This window comes from Danio rerio, chromosome 13, assembly GCF_052040795.2.
Source record: "Danio rerio strain M-AB ecotype USA chromosome 13, GRCz13ab, whole genome shotgun sequence".
NCBI lineage: Eukaryota > Metazoa > Chordata > Actinopteri > Cypriniformes > Danionidae > Danio > Danio rerio.
The window spans coordinates 20829871-20852791 of record NC_141033.1 but is presented as its reverse complement, the minus strand read 5'-3'; the positions used below and the strand labels follow the sequence as shown (position 1 = coordinate 20852791).

The following is a 22921-nucleotide window of genomic DNA, read 5'->3' as shown; positions in this document are numbered from 1 at the left end:
CAAATACCGGCTGCTCCGCACATCCCTAATATATATATATATATATATATATATATATATATATATATATATATATATATACAGGCCCTTTTAGTAGGCTAATAATGGAAAAGACAACATAATACAAATACAAGGTGTTAACTTCAGTTTTGTTTTTCAGATTAAAATGTGAATGTGCTGTGAGGAATCTCCATCCAGTTAATGACCCACGCTACCTACTTAAGCCACACTCAAACCTGAACTCGAAGTCTTGTTCAGCCCCGGCCAGCATTACTGAGCGTTATTTCCTGCCTGATCTCCTGTGCATTACTCCGGACTGTTTCTGACTCTGATTTACCTTCTGCCTGCCCACGACCCAAGCCTGATACACGGACTCTGATACACGCTGCCTGCCCACGACCCTAGCCTGATACACGGACTCTGAACCACGCCGCCTGCCTCTGACCCATGCCTGGTAAATCACTCTGAGTCTGTCAGCCGCCAGCCTTAAAACCCTTTTTGATACTGTTGTTGTGTGTACGCACCTTTGTGCGTATTGGATGTGTGAGTGTGACTAATAAATACTGCATAATGGATCCCTCCGTGTCAGTCTCCTCGTTACAGCATGCTATATGTGCACTTGTTTTCACTCTTAGTTACACGGCTTCAGTTCCAGTCAGATCAGATAAACTTGAGGGTCTGTTGTTAAGCCCTTCATCACTTTTTTTCTGTTTCCTCTTGTCCACTCTTTGAACAATGTTATCGCAAACATTTTCAGTAAACAAAGATACAGTGTTTTAAACACACACATTTAAAAGTGAAAATACAAACTTTTTCTATAACCTTTGTCGATTCATAAAAAGCATATTGACTCTGCAGTTTTTTTTTTTTTACTCTTTAATATAAATATCAGAAGATTTTTGTAAAGAACAAGTGGATTGTCTGAAAGCTTTGTGTTTGCTCTTGGATGGTACATATTTAGGTTCTAAAACATTCTCTTAATGTCCATATTAAGTTGCATAAAGTTATTGAATGATTTTAGACAACCTATTAACTTTCATTTTTTGGTTATAATTATTCAAAACATTTTCATGTTTTAGACAATCTTGTATTATATTAACCCAGCAGACACACAATGTCATAAGAAATTAATAATAGGTTAGATTAAGGTTGTGAGCATCTAAGGACAATTTTATTTTGAGGTCTTAATAATGAAGTTGATAGATTGTTCAATTTAGGTTGTGTTAGAAGGTGACCAAAATCCAACATCGAGCCAACATCTTAAACCGATGTCATATTGACATTTATTCAGATATAGCAACCAAAATCCAACGTCTCTAAAATGCCATATTGGTATAGCTGATGCAACATTAAGCTGTAACATCATTAGAAACTGATATTTTGTTGTTTTTAGGTTGTGTTGAAAAGTGACCAAAATGCAAGTCTGTCCAACATTGGACACTGATGTCGGCCTGACATTTGGTTCTGATTTCAACCTGATATTCTATTTTCAAACAAAATGCAAAGTCACACGATGTTGGGAGCTTGAATTTTCCAATGCAGCGAACTGCGAAACTATGGAGCTAGTTTTGTTTCTTTATTATTTAATCCAAAATATTTACTTTAAAGGAAAAATTAGGCACATAGTAATTAAAAAATAAAAGATTGCAAATAAAAAAAATTTCATTCAAAAAAAATATGTCAGTGATAATAAAATGTTTTGCATCGTAAAAAATAAACTATGCAGTAAGCACAATTTTCATTGCACACTCATTAATTTTGCTCTCTGTTCTGCTGTCATTTATTGCACATCTAGAATCTTTGCTTGCGAATTGAAAGGTTTTGCTTGCATGTTGAAAAGTTTTGAACCACTGTATGCTAGAGTAATTTTTGTGTCTTTATTATTCAAACAAACATATTTAGTATTAGACCAAAACTAAGTACATTGTAATTAAAAAATAAAAGATTAAAAGAAAAAAAAAACATTTAATTTAAAAAATGTCATTGGTTAAAAAAGATCTGCATTGCAAAAAATAAACTTGCCATTTTATTCAGTTACCAGTAGGGTTTTTATTCATTTTGCTTTCTGTTGGGTCAGATTTTTTTGCGGATCTTAAATTTTTGCTTGCGAGTTGAAAAGTTTTGAACTCTTCAGCACAGGGGGCGGTATCTTCCCTCTGGGATGAGAGGCCTTTTTCCATTGGTCAAACTGGATTGACGTCACATGTTGGCCACGCCCACTACATTTTCGCGCGATTGGACTCCCTAACAGTTAGATGAACGAGCGATGGCGAGCAACAGGTCTACTTCGAGGTAAGTTAACAAAAACTGTATAACTTGTATATTATTATCCACATGTCCCATCGAATAACATAACGACTGCTATTATTAGCTCGGAGTACTTCGTAATATAGATGAATAATCTCGATTAACTTACATTTGCTGTCGGCCTTCAGTAGTGCACAGCTGCAATAGGCAACGGAAGGCCGCTGTATGTTATTTTGGAAAATATACATTAATGTACCGTCACTGTAAAAACAGGCTTTGCTTATGTCTGTATGATGTCTGTAGATGAAGGCCAGGTGTACCTTAACTTCCGGTCGGAAACTTTTGTAGTAAATTATCAAGGTTCACAAAACGAAGCATTCTTTTACCTGTAATGTTAGACATGTAAGAATAATATATAAAGTTTCACATTTTTAAATTAAATATCTTGTTTAATTATGTAATATATAGTCTAAGCTTTATATAAAATTTTTATACACGTTTTTTTCTTTTTGTGTTTACTGATTACTGTTTAAAAACCTTATTTTTCTTAATTAAATTTATGTTAAATCTTCACTATTCCAAGCATGATGACATTCAAATAAGTTTATGCTGATGCTTATTTGCTTTACTTCTGTTACTGTAGTAACGTTAGGTGATATTTTCTATTCAGACAATCAAAATATTTAAGGATCAAATCTGAAATTAAATCAAATGCAGATATAACGTAAAATACACGTTTCCAAATCCAAATTAGATCTATTGACTACAGAATTTGTTCTCTTTTTTATTGTATATACATAATCTCTGAAACTGAACATTTGATAAAGTACTGTAAGAAAATAAAATATATATTTTTAAATAAACATTTTTTGTTCAGTCAAAGTTGAAGTTAAAGAAATGGCAATATTTTGTCGACAACTTACCAGTAAAAATCATACCCAGTCTTCCAGTGATAATAGGTTCGGTCAGGGTTGTACCATGCAGTCTGTGCTAAAGTAGATCATTCAATTTTACTTAATTCAATTTCTTTTCAAAAGATTACCTTTTGAAAAATCTTTTGTTTTTGTGAAGGAACATGATTTCATGTCACATAATCAGGAAGAAACCATTATTTTGTAGAACAACATACCAGAAAATATTTTGAATTAATTTCAAGTCCATATCACCTATTCCTTCACATTTGATGCAATGCTATGCAATGCTTCTGAATGCCATGAATGTTACCTTTTCAAGTAATATTGTTAATAGCTATATTGTTTATCTTTACAGATCTCTTCAGTGGGAGATTTTGCGTAGGTCCGCTGATAGACTGGGGCACGTTATTGATCGGCAGCCCATTGATGTTGAATATCTGCAGTTGGTTTGCAGTCAAGAGCTACTGTTTCTTCGAACAGGAGCATCATATTTAGAAATTCCACAGTGCGTGGTGGATGCTCTTGAACACTTATCTGAGGTCATCTCTAGCTACCTCTCACAGAGTTTTGTCCCTCCACTTTTAGAAAATGTAGCTGTGGCTGAAAGTTTTGGAAGTGTGGGGCGTCCCAAGTTAAGCATACAAAGAGAAACACTTCAAGATTTGCTCAGCATGCACTTACCACTGGCCTCTCTGGCTAAAGTGCATGGTATTTCAAGATCTACCTTATACAGGCGAATGAAGGAGGAAAATCTGTCAGTAAGGAAAAGCTATTCAGATATTTCAGATCATGAGCTTGATCAGAAGGTTAGATCTATAAAAGGAAGAATGCCTCATGCTGGATATAGGCTTGTAAAGGGATCTCTACAAGCAATGGGACACAGAGTTACATGGAGACAAGTAAAGATGTCTATGCAACGTGTAGATGGTGCTGGGGTACTTTCAAGAATGGTCCAGCTGTCTTGCATTGCAAGACGTGTATACTCTGTTCCTGCTCCCTTGTCTCTTCTCCACATAGACACCAATCACAAGTTGATAAGGTAAAAAAAGTATTCATATATACACACACAGATATATGTATATATATATATATATATATATATATATATATATATATATATATATATATATATATATATATATATATACACACACACACACATACACAACAGTTCTGTCTGGTTCTTAAATCTGATTGGCTGATATATCTATGCAATATTCTGCAAATAACAGCACTAGTTCCACCTCTTCACCCTTGTGTAATACTCTGCCCACATACAGCGACAAGCAGAGGACGCTCTACAGTTTGACAAATACTGATGCTGTTGGGCAACATGATGTACTTTTGAGGCTTTTTTAGGCTAGAATGTATTTGTTTATATTGCAAATATGCAGTTTATTTAAGGATAGTGCCTATTTCAAATATTTATAATTTCTGAGAGACACTGTCAGTGGCCATCAGCCTGTCATTAAGCAGAGCAAAGAGGGTTGATGTTGTCCATCCACAAGATGGCGACAGAGACCTCATAATAAGCCCTTAGAGGAGAGGAAACCCAGTGTAAATTTCATACTACAGCTGATCAAATCATTATTAAACTGGTAAGTGACTTTCTGAGTCGATCTCTATTTTGTATGTTGTAGTACTGTATTTATACTTTAGTAAATGTAGTGTATTTAGTATGACATGGGACTCGCATATCAGGAATGTGTGTATTTTGTGTTGACCACTCTTTGTATAACCCTGAGTTTTTTGGTTGGTCAACTGTTTGTTTCTAATCAATCTCCTGTTTTCTATACTGCAGACTGGTTCAGTAAACAGAGAGAAAAAAGAAATGCCCATATGTGTTTATCATTTTTCTTTCTCATTTCATGCTGTTCATGCCACAATATTACACTTGTAACAGTGCGATGTGGCTGTATACCAGCACTGGTGGGAGGCGTCCGTTGGCACAAGGCCACAGGCCGAGTGCTTTAGTGTCCCACCAGTGATGATATACAACCACATCACACTGCTTCGAGTGTTATTTTCCCAGTATTTCTCTGTTGCAGTTGGTAGATCACAATAATTAACTCAGATAAAGGCAGCGCAATCACTACCAGATTACTGTTGTGATTGCTATAAGGAAAAACACTAAAAACATGTGGGCATTTCTTCATTCTCTCTGTTTACTGAACAAGTCTGCAGTAACAAAAACAAGAGATTAATTAGAAACAAACAGATGGCCAACCAAAAAAGTAACTCAGGGTTATACAAAGCATGGTCAACACAAAATACATGTTCCTGATATGCAAGTCCCATCTCACACTCAAAACACTAAAATTACTATAGAATAAATACAGCACTACAACATACAAAACAGAGAGAGATCGACTCAGAAAGTCACTCACCAGTTTAATAATGATTTGATCAGCTGTAGTTTAAAATTTTTCCTCTCCTTTCAGGGCTTATTATGCAGTCTCTGTAGCCATTTTGTGGATGGTGCTGTATCTCTAAAATTATAAATATTTAAAATAGGCACTATCCTTGAATAAAGTGCATAGTTGCAATCTATAAAAAACTATATTTTTGACTAAAAAAGCCTCAAATCTACATCGTGCCTAACAGCTGCAATATTTGTCAAACTGTAGTGAGTTTATTGAGCTGCTGTCAGTCTATGTGGGTGAATTGATACAAAAGGTTAAAGGTTGAGGAAGCGGTACAAGTTCTGATATTGCATAATATTGCACGGCTATCAGCCAATCAGATTCAAGAACCAGACAGAACTGGAGTATAAATACTGTATATATATATAAATTTATTTCCATCTTAAAAATTTTAGTACAATTAATTATAGCTATCAAACTTTTGTCGGTTTTTATTGTGTAGGAAAAGTTGTCTTTGTAATCTCATTTTAATTCCTCATTATACACTTGTTTTAATAGGTACAATATAGTGGTTTTTGGGGCTGTTGATGGCTTTTCGCGGAAGGTAATCTTTAATCATTTTATCTGTATACCAATTTGTTTTGCATTTCTTGCACAAAATTAGACTTTGCATGTCTCTTTCTTGAACAGGTCTTCTACTTGGATGTTGCTGGGAATAACAAAGCCAGTACAGCTTTTGGATTTTTCATGAATGGAGTGAACAAAAATGGATGGCCATCAAGGTATGCACATTGCACTAAATAATGGCCACAATTTTTTGACAAATGGTGTGATTTCATAGTACTAGTTTGAACATTTAAACATTTTCAAAAATTTTAAAAGAACCACTGTCTGTTGGCTGGTAGAGAGAGATGGTGAGAAGAGATAACAAAAATAAAAATAAAAAGATTTGGAGGGCCTATTGTTTAAGCATATTTATTTAATTTATTATTATCTACAAAACATTAGTTTAAGAGATTAGTTAAGTCATTGTTTTGTTGCTTTAGAAATCTAAAGTTTTACAATTTGTAAAAAATTTTATAATATATATTTAATATAAAAAAGCAAAGTCATATATTTGAATGAATAAAAAACTCTTTCTGACTTTTCTGTTAAAAGAGTCCGAGCAGACCAAGGGGTTGAGAATGTAGACATTGCTCGGTGCATGTTTACTGTGAGAGGAACTGGCCGTGGCAGTTTTATTGCTGGCAAAAGTGTGCACAATCAGAGGTAGTTAAGTAAACAAAATAAACTTGAAAGATGCTTTGCAATTAACCATTTTTTCATACTTTATACATTTTCTGTCTGTTTTAGAGTGGAACGGTTGTGGAGAGATGTTTGGACCTCTGTAACATCAAGTTACTACAATGTGCTCCACACCTTAGAAGAGGAGAGATTCATTGATCTGTCCAGTGATGTTGACCTTTTCTGTGTAGGATATGTTTTCATCCCCAGAATTCATGCAGACTTGCAGCATTTTACAGATATTTGGAATTGTCATCCCTTGCGAACAGAGGGAAACTTGACACCCAATGAGCTCTGGAATATCGGGATGTTGCAAGCACCTGTCTCAGAGCCTGATTTTTCAGAGGTATAGTATATGCCTCTTAAGGCAATACACTTGAACTACAACAACAATTAATAGATATCATCTTATTTCTCCAGTTTTACTTAGCTTCAAATGAGTCATTACCTAATTAAGTATGCTAAGTGCATACATTATACATTTTCATCATTATCTTTAAAAATGTACAAAAATAAATTTTCACAATTTTTGTTAAAAAAATGTATACAATCAGATAAATTATGTATAAACATATCCATCAGTAAAAAACCTTTGGAGTTTATATGAATTGAAGGTTTAATGTATGAAAGTGCAAAACAGAGTTTCCATGGGTCATGGAATTTTGGAAAAGTCATGTAATGGAATATCTGTTCCTATTAGATATTGAATGTTTTCAAGCCCATCAACAACCAGTCTCTGAAGTCAAATGCAATCACCAGACTACCTGCTAACTAGGGCAAACAAGCCAGGAAAATATAACTTAGTAGCTTTGTCTTCCAAATGTCTACTCCAAAGTCTGGATTTTAAAAAGATGACCTAAAAGCTAAAAGTAAAGTCTGTAATCTATTATTGAGGTTTACAAGTAAGAGAGAGAGCACTTTACAGCCATGCAAACAGTAAAAAAATAAGTAAATTGCATTTTCTAACATTGGTCTCATAGTGGCAATTAAATCATTGCAAAGTTATGTTCCATCCAAAACTATTTTAATGTTATGCAAAACACAACAGCAGCCTGGTATTACCAATCATACTAGGTCATGAAAAATATTTTGAATTTGATTTTGTTTAGCTTAGAGTGGGAACTCTGTAATCAAAAACCATACTGTCATACTTTGTATGCTGATTGTTCTTATAATTAATATCTTAATGGCCTTCCCCACCCGCTATCCTCTCTTCCAATGCCAGATTTTGCAAGCTGAGGAGATGCTGTTCAACAATCAACACACAGCTCACTCTAACAGTGGAGTCATTGTCCCAGAAGTACATTGTCCCTTGTCACCGGCTGGGCTTGCTAGTCTACAGAATCAAGTGAACCCCACCACTGAGTCCTTATCCTTTGGTTATGACATATATTTGCAAACACGCGAATTTGCATTAAATTTAATGACATAAACATTTTTGGACATTGAAATAGCTACAAGTGCTTGTCTTTGTTATGTTCTGTATATGCTGTTTTTATAGACCTGTTGATAGTTTATAGTAATATTTATGTAGTAAAAACTGTCAATGTTTGCTGCATGAAAAAAAAACATAAAAAAGTCTTGTTTTTAGGTTTGTTTTAAGTGTAATTTATTAGGGAAATTATTGAAACTGATGAATTTTACATTGTGACGTAGACTTAAGACGTAGTTATCAATTACAAGTATCTCAGTATGCTAACAGGAAGTTGTTTTCCATTAGAACTTTTTACCCCCACAAAAGGTGTGTCAATGTGTGGAAACAAATGTTTACTCAAAAACATTTAGGCTTAAATGCATTTAAACATGCATCAAATAAAAACTTAACGTCCCAAGTGCAGAAAAGATAATGTTAACCAGGAATCCATGAACTGATTTTCTACAGTAGACTACCGTTGTCAAAAGTAACCTTGGTATCAGTAATACAAATGTACAAAATATGATAATGCATCTTAAGTGCTGTTAAGTGGATTCTTGAACACTGCTGATTGACCATCATGTTCATATGCTCATGTATAATGATCATTGCTTCACACTTTTTACCAAGCATTTGCACCAACACACGGAGACTGGAGCGTTTGAAATCCATGTCTGTCAGAATTTATCTGAGAAGAATCTGCTAAAAGATTAACTGATATGTGGCTTTCAAATGTTCTAGTGTCCGTGTATCAGTCCAAATGTTTTATGAAGTGATGATCATTGTAGCCAATCATAGTTATATGTTGTGGGCATGTGAACATAATGGTCAATCAGCGGTGTTTAAAATGCAGGTCTTTTTTTTTTCATTAGTACTGATACTCAAGTCAGTACTATTTACACTCTGTCAAAGGCTGACCCATATTTAACAGCAGTTTGCAAGAGTGTTTTAAAAGATTCATAATCGGCCATGTGGGCTACAGGAAATGTTATGGTATTTGTGCAAGCACTGACAATTGGGTAGCACACACTGTGGTTAGGAGTATGTTGCAGACAACAATGATCAAACTTAATTGAAACTTTAAATTTCTGCCTTTCGGACACAAGTAGATGCCTGTGAGATTGGCCAGTGATCCACTGCATAATCTGAGATACAGACATGCCATCAGATTCCCCTGCAACATCATCTTCTGGTTGTGTGTCTTCAAAACAAATAAAGACATATATTTAGAATGAACTTTTTTTTTTTTACACTTTTAAAATGTGAACTTGTGTACCAGGGCCTGTTCTTACAACATGGATTACTTGGCTGGACTGTACATATGACTATTTAACATGATCAAGGATTGTTAGGTTCTTGAAGCTCATCCTCATAGAATTGGATTTACTCTGCCCAAAAGTTTTTCAACAATACAGAATTAAACTAATATTTTAAGTAAATGTGATACTTAAAGTCTCTTTTGGCCATGACTGTTTTCTTACAAGAATTTACTAATGAATTTGGCTCTATAAAACAAAAATTTGTTTTGCAATATGCAATTGACAGGTGTTTTTGCATAGCAGGGTAATTTCTACATACAGGTTTCTTGACAATAAATAGTGTAAAGCCTGTACAAATAATAAGAATATGTGAAGAATCATTTAACAAATGTAAAAATTGTTGTTTATTTATTAAAAAGCTTTTTTTATTTATTTTTTGTTTATTTATAAAAAATCTACATATTTTCTAGATGTTATTTAGATCTTCTAAATAAGAGTTTAGTGATTAAATCTTCTTGATAACCTAGTTTGTTTAAATATTTATTGACAACTAAAGTATGAATAATTTGCAAATTCTTATTTAAGAGCAGAGATCATTAGTGTTCACAACCCTTCCAATTAATAAGACCTTTCCATTCTATGGCCGGTTTCTTGACTTGTGCATCTTTTTAAAATAAGCACTTACCTAAGCCACATATCTATGTAATTATCAGAGAACAGTTATGTTCATAAACAATATGATGTACTGAATAAGATGTACTGAACAAGGCAAGAAGGACAGGCCTCTGGACTTCAATATAAGCAAATAAAATTTAATGGTTGTCCATACCTTCAAGTTCAAGTAAGAAATCTTGGAAGAATTCCAAGATTTTGGACTCATTTACTTGTTTAAGTGAACCAGTGGGGCTCATCTCTGGGGCTAGGTGGGATGAAATGTAATGGGCATCAACCTAAACAAAGTCAAAAATAGATTTTAATATCTGTCATTTAAGCCATACAAAAAAAAAAAGCTAAGTGAATGAATGAACATCACATTATTTGTACATACTTTGTCATCATGACCTATAACAAACAGGTCATGACACTCATGTGGTTTGGCTTGGATGATTTTGATTAGATCATAAATCTGAAGGCCTTCACGGAGTTGTTGCAGCATTGGAATGCGTTTTGTGGTGATATGTAGAGCAAGTGCTCTGAAAGACAAAAAATATTATGTAATGTATCAACCTCACATAAGACAGATAATTATTTCTTACATATTGCAAACACAATATCCTCTCTCAACAAGCAAACAAAGTGCTAAAGAAAAAGACCGTAAACTGCAACCCAACATCAAGGCAGAACTAAGCACAAATTATTGTGGCAACATAACAGGATCTTTTAACATCGATAAAATGTAGATTTTTGTATCTAGAGTACATTTACTTTACAACTCATGCTAATTTCAATGTAACCAATTCTGCTATATTATCTATGTAATATGTATCACATGTATCAAAATTAAATTATCAATAATTAGAACTATTTATAATTCATTTTAAATCTTTATATTAGAATCAAGTATGGGATTGACCTCTCCATGTCAATCATCTATCAACTAGACCACAGCTGCCAAACTCAGTTCCTGAAGGGTTGCAGCTCTGCAGTTTTGTTTTAACAGTAGTCAAGTCAATAGTTGAAGCTGAGATATTTATGTGTGTGTGAGATCTAGTTTTTAGTAATCGGTAATTAGTAATATTTTCCTCTGAGTTGATCTGAAACATTAATATTTAATACTTATTTAATACACAGAAGTGGAAATGAAGTGCCCAGTCTAGTTTATATTATTTTGTAAATTGATTTCCACTTCAGTGAAAATATATTAAACAAATACGATTTATGTAACCATTACAATAAGCATGTTTTACTATAGTTTTTAAAGCTAGGGTGCTGCCATCTTGGAATATCACTGTCTGAAGTCACAGTGTTGGTGTTGTTCCCTAAGCTAAACAGATACAGTGGAACTAATGGACTGAATACAGAGACTGAACAGCCTAAATTAAAACGCATTCAACAGATCAGCATCAAGCATCAGATGTCTATCTAATATAAAAAAATATTTATTACATGTTTCCTTTTTAGTTACCGATCATTTGATGTGCTTTGGTTCAATCTGTATTATGCTGGCTGCTACCTACTTTCACTTTTTACTACTACAGCTGCTCACCTCTTCATGTTAAAACCAAACTAAGATCAACATAGTTTTTCACATTGCAGATTTTTACATCCTTTATAGATGTTGCTAGATCAAGTTGATCAACTTGTGCTTTAATCGTTGCATTAGTCTGGATGTAAACCCTTTCATCAGGCAGCACTGCAAAAGCGTGAGAGAGTGGACCAAAGCGCATCATACAAACATAAAAAAAAAAAAAATAGAAAACGTATTAATATTTTTGTATGTATTAGACACAACTTTGATGCTTGTATTAGCACCAGCTTTTTGATGCACTTCCTTCATGCATAGAGTTTTATTAAGCTTTACAGTCTCCGTGTTCAGTCCATTATTTACACTGTATGTGTTAAGCTGAGGGAACGGTGTTGTTTTGACATATAACATATGCTGGATAAGTTGGCGGTTGATTCCGCTGTGGCAAACCCAGATTATTAAAGGAACTAAGCTTAAAAGAAAATGAATTGTAGAGTTATGAGATGGAGTCGAAAAAATCATATGTATCATTACAAATGCTAATTACATGTGATAGAGGTCAAATTTATAGCCATAGAAGTGTGTTATCCCTGTAAAACAATCATATACTTTTTCACAGATTCCATTTAAAAATGTATAAAGTATCATTAGGACAGAAGACAAGGTTGTTCTCTGTCCATAATGCAAATAATCTGTTTTACCTCTTTACACCTTTCTACCCCAGATATATACATATGTATATATGTATGCAGTAATAATTTTCAATATTATACAATAATGAAATAGTGTTTGATTATGAATATGGGATTTCTTTGTGTCTCCCGTTTTGCATTTATACCCACTCTCCCCAACTGTATTTTATTTTATTATTTTGTAAAATTATTATCTATTATCTGGTCTGACACCAATTTTAAACACATATACAGTTATACAAAAAAGTTTTTAGTTTTTCAGTGTTTTCAGTTTTTCAATCCTTTGTTTTCGACTTTTATAAAGACCACCAAACTTTATTCGTATGGTACAGTAACACATTTCTAACTTGAAATTATTATTTTCTGTCTAGAAAAACATAAAAATTTCCTGGGAGAATATCAATGTAATTAAATTGTTATGTAACTACAAACTATGAATCTACCAGTATAGACAACAACAGAGACCGAATACATTTTTTTCTTCCTTACAAGAATTTGGATGGGCTAAAGACTACATTTAAGTTCTTCAATGAACCTGTTTTCCAAATCCCAGAATTTAAAACATCCTTTTACTGATCTATGCTGATCACTTGATTTCAGTGTCATAACATACCTTAATATGCTTTCCTTATGCTCAGTGTTGACTGGTCCAGTGTAGCCACAGTCCAAGATTTCTTTTGTGTAAGTGGTCAGGTCAGATGCGTCTTCAATCTAAATCAATTTGAAGCAACATTTTACCTGTATTCAATATTAATTAATAAGCATGGTTCAATTTTAGCAAAAATATACAATAATTGATAAGATGATTAATTTTTCCAGCAAACGTATCAAATGAAATTCTGTCGACAAGACCTACCATTTTAATTAGTGGTGATATCTCTGTGTCATGTACTCCATCCCGTCTGATGTTACCAGTTGCAAGGTATTCATAACACCATTCTTGCATAAACCGTGGGGCTGGTCCTCCTTGGGCAATGCTCACAGCAAATATTTCACCTGCAACTCTAGTTCAAATATATATATATATATATATATATATATATATATATATATATATATATATATATATATATATATATATATATATATATATATATATATATATATGTTAGCAATAATTGATGAAAGGGCATTAAATTACAAGAAATACTCCACACCAGAGTACTTATATAAATGATTCATCAATAATTATTCCATATACAGATGACATTTGTTTGTAGTGCTTCACTTCAAATACACATTTATCAACACAAAAATTACTGCTATAATTAAAATCCAGCCATTATTTACCAAGCGTTAAATTATTGAAAATGAATTTTGTAAATATGAAGTGAAGCTTTAAACCAAAAGGTAAGACACTTACTTGAACAGCTCATTATCGAGATCATTGAGGGAGTACTTGGGCATTTTTCCGTTCTTTGAATCACCTTCAAAGAGACGTTTTTCAATACCGGCAACAATTGCTAAATATGTGAGAGGAAAAGGGAAGTTTTAAGCAACAAAGTGACAGAACAGCTTGTGTATATAAATATATAGGGGTTGGGTTGAAAACAATTTTAGGGTATATTTAAAAGCATACTACACACTGGTAAGAAACTCTTTCCTCAGTGCCCCTGTGTCAACTCCGGGTTCTCCCAGGAAGCTAATTTTCAAGGGATTGACAGGGCTTCCTGTTTTTTGCCGTTTCCACATCTTTAGACCTCTCTCAACCATATTTTCTCGTGACACGCATAATTCAAATGTTTTTGTGGCATTTATCTGTGCTGCTGCATATTGAATTACGTCCTCCTCACTGTAATAAAAAAAAACATTTACAACCTCTGTAGTGTATTGTTTTGACAAGACAATAATTAGATTACCGCTTACTAGCTTACCATGAGATGTTATCAAAACCAAAGGAGGGTTGTTCTTCTCTCACTTCATATGGACTGCTTTTTATCAAATAAAGAAATTGTGTTTAAATAAAATGGAAAGTTTTTATTTAACCTCCTGCCATTCTAAACCCATAAAAATACACAAGTAGTTTAATGATTTGTTATGAGGACTGTTATCAATATTACATTAAAATTGAGAAAGGATAGGTAACATAGTTCCGATCTAATCTTTTTGTTATATAGAAAACATTGTTTTTAAGCTTTAAAGTGAGTAACTACAAGTATTACCTTTCTCCACAAAAGCTGGCATGTACTTCTAGTTCTGAAACAAGAAATGTGTCTGTGCAAATTGGGCACTGGGCCTCAAGTGCCTAAATATATATACAAAAAAAGTATGCTGGAGTGATTTTTTTTTATAAAAAAGTAATTACTAACTGTGACCATGGAACACAAAGCCAGTCTTATATTGCACAGGCATGTTTGGCAAAAGCTAAACAATTAATGACTTTCTGATTTTTGTCAAAAATCATTATAATTTAAAATAAAGATTGTTTCATTATGCTATTTAGTAAATTTCCTACGGTAAATACATTAGCAATCAAGTTTTGATTAGTACTGTGCATTGCTAAAAACTTCATTTGAATTACTTTAAAAGTGATGCAACCTCTGATTCCATATATTCTAATAGTTGTATCTCAGCCAAATATTATCCCATCCTAACAAACCACGGAAAACTTTATTCAGATTTCAGATGATGTTTAAATGCCAGTTTCCAAAAATTACACTTTTAACTGATTTTGTGTTCCAAGGTCACAAATGAATGTGTAGTTTTAGCATGTGCAGTGTACCTCCTGAGCGTATGGTTTAACATTGGATGATGTTGCATCATTAGAAGGTGCAATATTTTGCCTTGAAGACGCTGTCTCCTCTATCAACACCAAATCATCTTCCTGTGAACAAAATAATAATAATTGTCTCATGCAATTCTGGGCTAAGAATTCTAAGATTGTGATATATATTTTTTTTTATATATATATACTGTGATATGAATACAACTTCACCAAATGACTTAATATCTCTATTTACAAAATGTATGACATTAGATTGATTGGAATGATTCTACAGTGGGAATGCATCTCCATAAAGTCTAATAAACAACCTAAATACAAATCAAGAAAAAGATACAACTAAAGTGTTTTATCGTTTTCGAGTCAGTAATAGTAATTGAGTACAGTAATTGAATGTTAAAAATAAAAATGAATCATTGTTGAAGTCACAAATGGTAAATTTCTTATGCCTAAATGCTTTTAAAATCATTACACAGTGACAGGCATGAAAAACACCCGCAAATGATAAATTAAAATACAAACTCATCATTGCATATATCCTGCAATGTGACTACTGCAAATAATCACATTGTGATACTGATGCTGAAATATATATTGTGCAGCCCTAATTTATTTTTATATTTTAATTTGAACTTTACCTCATTTTCAGAAGTTTCCAAGTTGTCACACTGTTCAGCATGCAAAGCCAATGTCTGAAGAGGCATCAAAGTATTGCATTTTTTACAATGAGCCTTTGGCATTCTTGCAATTTCAGGTGCATCTGGTGGCATCAACAGTGGCGTCAAATCAAGCTCATCTTGAAGTGGTACGATGTAGAGTAAATTTTTTCCTCCACCTGAGGCATTTTTGATTAGTGATCCTGTATACCCCTCTGAATCCAATGGTACAGCGGACAGTCTCCTTCGTCCATTTCCACCTACATTGTTGGGTGATACAACAAAAGAAACAGGATGACAAAAGTTTTGTGGTCTCTAAATCTCAAGTTATTTTTCAGAATGTGAACACTTAATGAAACCAGACCTGCCGCTTTGAAAATTAGCCATCTGTCTTCCAAATCATTCATTTTTGGATAGGTTTCCCGTAACAAATTTGACAACTACAATAATAAAAGCTTCAAGTAAACAAACTGTTTAACAACTAATACAACAAATATTGCTTTTTTTGAATGTGTTTGCTTAAGACTCCTCACCTCTGGATGTGTTGAATCTGAAGTTAAGGACAGGGTCCTCTTCCCTAAACCTGCTTGCATTAACTCGAGCTCTTCCGACAGGGATGGGGTTGTTTCTGATTTAGATCCCAGCAAAGAAACAGAGAAAGCAAATCTCTTTTGTGCCTTTGCTGGGATTACAGGCTTGTGACTTTTAGCAAGCTGTCGTTTATATTTGCCAGCATTTTTAAAAAAACCAGGAAAGGATCTGGAAATGACAGAACAGGTAAAACTATGTATACTTTTTGTAAGAATCAGACAATACAATCATTCTGTGCTTAACATAAGAACAGGTTCAAGTCTGTTTTCCATTGTCATGACTAAACAGCAAATATGTAACTACAAAAAATTTATATATATATATATATATATATATATATATATATATATATATATATATATATATATATATATATATACACACACACACACATTTATATATATATAATGTTTTTTTTTTTTTTTTTGGAATATTCAACACCTGAACTGGCCCTTTAAAATATGCTTACTGTTCTACCTAGCCATTTCATGCTCCACTGTGGCCCTTTCTGACTGCTGGGGTTGGATCTGAGTCTGGCCCTGTCTTGAGTTTTCATCTGGTATAACTCTTGCCACCAAGGACATAAAATGCTGTGCAGCTTCCGTAATGGCACGTTGGTCATACTAGGGGAAAAAGGTTTTGATGCAAAGCACTACTATCACAATACCGATCAAATTACAAAATTATCATCTGATTACTTTGTAGGAATAAGGTAATAATTACCGGTTGCTGCGATCTGCCTGCTTGGTTTTCCATTCTGTAAGAATAGAAAGAAAATGAGATTGACAATTTATATATCTTTAAATAGACACAACAGGGGCAGACTGGCCAAAGGGTGGGACGGACCCAATAGTCTACCTGGCCTGCCACTGTGAATCTGGCTTTCACAAAAGTTTTTTTTTGCAAATTTTAAAAAGGAAATCATATTAGCAGTTAATGAATATCAAAGTAAGGTTACAACATTGTTCACAGTCAATTACATAGTGCTAACATTGTTTTGAAGTTAACGTTATCCTTGCATGCTATATCAGACTCAATATTAAACTTAGCGTGGTAAACAATATATGGGCTGTTAAAGGAACGAATGTACGAATATCAAACCTATTTTACCTCAATCTCTCCCGGTCAAAAATACTGTCCCAGGTAGAGATCTGCACGGGAATGCAGACCTCTAGTACCAGGCCGCCCCTGCGGCACCATATTAACATTAGCTTTCACAAATGTTTATTTACTCTGATGTCCGGCTTCACTAAAACCAGTGATTTTAAAGCTGTCATCTATAGACATAAGCAAAGCCTGTTTTTACAGTGACGGTACATTAATGTATATTTTCCAAAATAACATACAGCGGCCTTCCGTTGCCTATTGCAGCTGTGCACTACTGAAGGCCGACAGCAAATGTAAGTTAATCGAGATTATTCATCTATATTACGAAGTACTCCGAGCTAATAATAGCAGTCGTTATGTTATTCGATGGGACATGTGGATAATAATATACAAGTTATACAGTTTTTGTTAACTTACCTCGAAGTAGACCTGTTGCTCGCCATCGCTCGTTCATCTAACTGTTAGGGAGTCCAATCGCGCGAAAATGTAGTGGGCGTGGCCAACATGTGACGTCAATCCAGTTTGACCAATGGAAAAAGGCCTCTCATCCCAGAGGGAAGATACCGCCCCCTGTGCTGAAGAGTTCAAAACTTTTCAACTCGCAAGCAAAAATTTAAGATCCGCAAAAAAATCTGACCCAACAGAAAGCAAAATGAATAAAAACCCTACTGGTAACTGAATAAAATGGCAAGTTTATTTTTTGCAATGCAGATCTTTTTTAACCAATGACATTTTTTAAATTAAATGTTTTTTTTTTTCTTTTAATCTTTTATTTTTTAATTACAATGTACTTAGTTTTGGTCTAATACTAAATATGTTTGTTTGAATAATAAAGACACAAAAATTACTCTAGCATACAGTGGTTCAAAACTTTTCAACATGCAAGCAAAACCTTTCAATTCGCAAGAAAAGATTCTAGGTGTGCAATAAATGACAGCAGAACAGAGAGCAAAATTAATGAGTGTGCAATGAAAATTGTGCTTACTGCATAGTTTATTTTTTACGATGCAAAACATTTTATTATCACTGACATATTTTTTTTGAATGAAATTTTTTTTATTTGCAATCTTTTATTTTTTAATTACTATGTGCCTAATTTTTCCTTTAAAGTAAATATTTTGGATTAAATAATAAAGAAACAAAACTAGCTCCATACGAAACTTGTCACACAAGCTTGCGTTTCCATTCTGACGCAATCTCGTGTGAATGAATAGAAGTCTATGGGGAGAAAAGTGCAGTGTGACCGCAGCTTTACTCTGATAACAAACACAAAGAGAGGAACACAAGTGCAACTCATGGAACTAACCAGAACAAAGTAGAAAAAAACAGAAGAAAGGAGCACATGAGCATAAAAAGCACATGGAATAACACTGGGAAGTCACATGACATAAGACACAAGAACACCAGACGGGACCGTAACAACAATGCTACCATTTACACCAATTTTAAGGAAAGTGTTGTAGAATGTAACAAAATTTCCTGTTGATGGGTATCCACAAAAAAAAAAAAAAAAAAAAAAAAAAAAAAAACAGGAAAAGGTTTTTATTGATTAGTTTGGGTTTTGTCCATGTACTGTCCCAGCAAAGAAATACTGAAAGATTTTTTGTTTCCCCTAAACTACAATCATGTAGCTTACACCGAACATTACAAACATTTTTAAACACCTGTTTTTTTATGTTAGAAGTCCCCTGTTGTCCACCACAATATTGGAGTCCATAACGGAGTCCTTACAGCCTCATCGGCAGTGCTCCAAAGGTGCTCTTGAGATTGAGTGCCAGCTCTAAAATATGTACCACCTGTCTTTTCCACTTCACCTCCTGCTATGGCAAATGTCCGATCACTATAAAAAGCAAAATGCCAATGTTGATATCAAACAGAAGCCTTGAAAATAACAATAATTTTTTTTAATGAATTTTCTCATATGTAGAGTTAATGCATTTTAATTAATCAAACAATTTCTAATAGTTATTTAATTACGCATTTTAATAACAATAACAGTTTTTTAGTATTTTAAATAGTAATGTGTCATTTTAATTTCTTAAACTCCCAAATTCCTGGTCCTGAAGGGATGGTGTGAGGGATGGACCTAAAGATTTTAGCTCTAACTTGCCTAAAAACACGAGTCAGGATGTCTAGGAAGCCTACAATAACTGTGCATTCACACCGAAGGAGGTGAGAGCATCAAATGTCCTTCTGGCTGCCATAGCGACAAAGCGGTCTGCCTTAAGCTCCGGTGGCGAGAGCATCAAAATTTGTTCAATACACTAGATTAGAGCAGGTTTTTAGCCCAGCACAGAGTGCGTTATTTGTGCACCTAGCTTACGCATTGCTTAACAATCGATTACACACAGGATATACAGCAATACGCAAATATTTTTACAAAAGAAAAAATAACTTAAGGATTAAAATATTTTAAAAATTATTATTTTCTTACCCAGAGATGGGTTGCAGCTGGAAGGGCATCCGCTGTGTAAAAACTAGCAGGATAAATTGGCAGTTCATTCTGCTGTGGCGACCCCGGATAAATAAAGGGACTAAGCCGACAAGAAAATTAATGAATGAATGAATTATTATTTTCTAGCCTACATAAATATAAAAACCATACTTTCATGCCTTCTCCATCTCGGGGGCTTTTTCAGTTTATTCATAACAATTTGCTTTTGTATAATGTCATTATTAGTAGTAGTATTACTTACTATATGTATTTATTATATTATATTTTGTTAAAAAGAAGCTTACATTTACCCACCTGTCAGGTTTTAGACCATTTGGGGCATTGCATGTGTATTTGGAAATAACCATATTTCGTAAATGTTGTTCATTTATTAGTTTGCTGGATATTAGAACTGAATTTAGAAATAGTTTTAAAACAAATCTTTATGCTTAATAAACAAAATGTATTATGTATAGGCTAATGCAGGGGTTCTCAACCTTTTTCACTTCGATGCCCACCTTTTTCTCCAAAATTTTAAGGCCCAAACTGATTGTCTAGAGAAAATACTTATTTTAAAGCTTTATTTATTAGCAAAATATTTATTTTGCCTTCTATTATTCTCTTATATTTTTTGTGCTTATTTCACATTGTGCATGTGTATAAATATATATTTAATATAAAATATAACAATATAGATTTTAATAATAAAAAAAAAAACACAGACAGGTTCAAAGCTTCTAAATTCTTTACTTCAGTAAAAGAACTTGACAGGACTACAGGAGATTTAAAAAAAACTGCTGATGCTTTGAATTAGACTGACTTCTATTCATCTTGTAACAACTACTTTTTTTTTAAGCTACATTAAAGAAATTGAGAGACCACAAAACAACTTTCAGAGATTCATGTGTATTTAGAATAAATGTATATGACAACAGGTATGAATAATTATTGTTACACACTGGGGATATGAAATGATCAGCAGTCAACTCATTAATGATCACTATTAGACAGAAATAAGCATTTGATAAGTGTCTTTCTCATTGAATCCAGTATTTATAGCAATCAAAAAAGATACCAGCAGTCCTTAAGTGAATCACATGAAAGATCAAGTTCAGCAAACAGTTCATCAATGGTTGGCCACGGAATCAGTAGGAAAGTGGATGAAAAAAGTCTGTGGATATGAGGATGGATTGTCCAGGTCCTGTTTTGATGACTTAAAGTGTATACCCAAAAACCCTCTGCATATAAACAAACATACAATCAAAACCTTGCCAACACCACACAAAACATATGTACAAAACCGAAATATATACAAAAAAACAGGCCTACTTACATCTGAGGTATAAGAACAAAAATGTTCCTCAAATAAGGGCATCAACAAACAACAGCGCAGTGAAGAAGCCTTTCCATGTGCTAGGCACCATACTTCCTGCCTACTGCTTCTTCTCTACCTCCTTTTAAGCAGATTGGAGACTTACTACCTAGATCGCCCTCTAATGGGTGAGATAGCTACTACAGGTAGATTTTTCAAATAGTAACAGGAAAACTTACAATCTATTGATCTATATCCATTAAAATAAGCAACCTAACCCTAAACGTTAATTTGGACAATTATGCGGATATTTTAAAGTGTCCACAAAGAGAGCATGCGCAGTTTGCGAATCAACGGACTTGTGCGACTCTGATACAGTTTGAGTCGCAGACATGATGCACACGCGAGCTGGTTTATATAACTCTAATCGTCGTTACCTTTACTTTTGCATGACTTTGCTTTATACAACTGAGAAGTTACTGTCCCATAAGATATGCAGTGGTTGGAAATTAGCCTGAGTCTGAATTAGCCTGTTCAATCCAATCTCAGAAAACAGGAAATGCCATTACTACTATAAATTTAATATGACATACTTAATAATGAAATCAAATAATTATAGTATAATATTTAAGTTAATTTTAATCTCACGGCCCACCTGCAGGATCGCTGAGGCCCACTAATGGGCCGCGACCCACCGGTTGAGAATCCCTGGGCTAATGGATTTCTGTGCTTACAACTTTTCCCTATTCATGAGATTGAAAGTGAAAGTAAAGAATGAGGAGGCTCATCTCTCATTCTTTACTGCTGTCCCGCCATATCGCCATCTGCGTTTTTGTGAAGAACGGCCACGCTGTCTGTGCAGTGAGTTTTATCATTTTCATTCCTAGATGTCAACAAGAATAGTTTCATAACGCAATGTGTTACTCAGGCTGAAGAGACCCAAACGGGTAAGTGAAATGTTTAAACTGCAGAGAAGTAAAGACACAAATCAATACGAGCTCTGACGGTCTTTAATGAACTCTGAATTCTTCAAAAGGAATTACAAAACCATTTTTTTCTACTGAATGAAACATAACAGTTTTGACTGTCACATTGTAAACAATAAATGTGCAATAAACTCTATGTAACAATGTCCATCTATATAATAAAGTCCTTGTATTTTTGTGATACGATGGCATATGTACTGTTCATTTTATCAGCATTTTATATACTGGATAAATGTAACCATTCACATTATACTGTTACAAATGCTTCTTTTTTTAACTCACACATTTAATTTACATATATGAAAAATATGACAAAACATGAACATTAATATAACAGCAAAAACGTGAAACTCAAAGCTAATATTTCTTTAAACTAGTCTGCCTTTTTGTTTCACGTTGTTTTACATGGGCGCCACCATTTTGGCTCTAACTCACACATACTGTGGTCGCCATTTTGGCTCAACACTGCTACTTTTACCACCCATTCATCTTACGACGATTTCTTACTATAATTACAATTATTCACACTTTTCACTTTTCAAACACACTCACAAACTCATTTTGTTTACATACTTGCATATACTGCAATGTCTCCTTGCACATTAATTAACAGATCACACAAGTTAATTACTAGTTCACTAAAATCACACTAAACAACCATTTAATCACACAAGACTGCCTAAATCTGCATTCACTTGTGTAACGAACCCATACTAATTCATTTAACTTAATTTTAAGTGTTTATGCAAACTATT

The 22921-nt window shown here is 33.8% G+C and overlaps 2 protein-coding genes and 1 long non-coding RNA gene across 7 annotated transcripts; 1 reads left to right on the top strand and 2 right to left on the bottom strand.

Moving 5' to 3' along the window:
- Positions 1-500: 500 nt before the first annotated feature.
- LOC141377006 (uncharacterized) lies at positions 501-21283 on the bottom strand. Its single transcript, XR_015505895.1, has 4 exons — positions 21202-21283; positions 20944-21106; positions 18591-19274; positions 501-1554 (listed from the first exon to the last, which is right to left on the bottom strand). It is a non-coding gene; the product is annotated as an uncharacterized LOC141377006 (long non-coding RNA).
- Positions 2247-9661, top strand: LOC147841033 (uncharacterized). 2 transcript variants are annotated; one of them, XM_087279175.1, is made up of 7 exons: positions 2247-2292; positions 3517-4200; positions 6083-6128; positions 6215-6306; positions 6683-6793; positions 6878-7154; positions 8034-9661. In XM_087279175.1, exons 1-7 carry the CDS (start codon positions 2267-2269, stop codon positions 8238-8240), a joined length of 1443 nt encoding a protein of 480 aa, XP_087135301.1. In that variant the 5' UTR covers positions 2247-2266; the 3' UTR covers positions 8241-9661. The 2 variants fall into 2 exon arrangements, with proteins under 2 accessions (XP_087135301.1, XP_087135302.1); XM_087279176.1 differs by lacking the exon at positions 6683-6793 and having other exon boundaries at positions 8034-8398.
- Positions 8393-17897, bottom strand: LOC147841032 (G2/M phase-specific E3 ubiquitin-protein ligase). Of its 4 annotated transcripts, XM_087279161.1 has the most exons (17): positions 17852-17897; positions 17051-17084; positions 16805-16950; positions 16270-16495; positions 16101-16176; positions 15916-15996; positions 15719-15840; positions 15081-15182; positions 14521-14603; positions 14233-14289; positions 13945-14150; positions 13722-13821; positions 13215-13362; positions 12972-13069; positions 10530-10674; positions 10311-10431; positions 8393-9423 (listed from the first exon to the last, which is right to left on the bottom strand). In XM_087279161.1, exons 1-17 carry the CDS (start codon positions 17875-17877, stop codon positions 9119-9121), a joined length of 2076 nt encoding a protein of 691 aa, XP_087135287.1. In that variant the 5' UTR covers positions 17878-17897; the 3' UTR covers positions 8393-9118. The 4 variants fall into 4 exon arrangements, with proteins under 4 accessions (XP_087135287.1, XP_087135286.1, XP_087135289.1 ...); XM_087279160.1 differs by having other exon boundaries at positions 15719-15996; XM_087279163.1 differs by lacking the exon at positions 16805-16950.
- Positions 21284-22921: the final 1638 nt, after the last annotated feature.

Coding starts and splice junctions, on each gene's coding strand:
- LOC147841033 (XM_087279175.1), top strand. CDS start 2,267: ATGGCGAGCAACAGGTCTACTTCGAG. Junction 2,293..3,516: donor AGCAACAGGTCTACTTCGAG/GTAAGTTAACAA, acceptor TTATCTTTACAG/ATCTCTTCAGTGGGAGATTT. Junction 6,307..6,682: donor AAAAATGGATGGCCATCAAG/GTATGCACATTG, acceptor TTCTGTTAAAAG/AGTCCGAGCAGACCAAGGGG.
- LOC147841032 (XM_087279160.1), bottom strand. CDS start 17,877: ATGGCGAGCAACAGGTCTACTTCGAG. Junction 16,951..17,050: donor CAGGCAGATCGCAGCAACCG/GTAATTATTACC, acceptor TTTTTCCCCTAG/TATGACCAACGTGCCATTAC. Junction 13,070..13,214: donor TATCACCACTAATTAAAATG/GTAGGTCTTGTC, acceptor AAATTGATTTAG/ATTGAAGACGCATCTGACCT.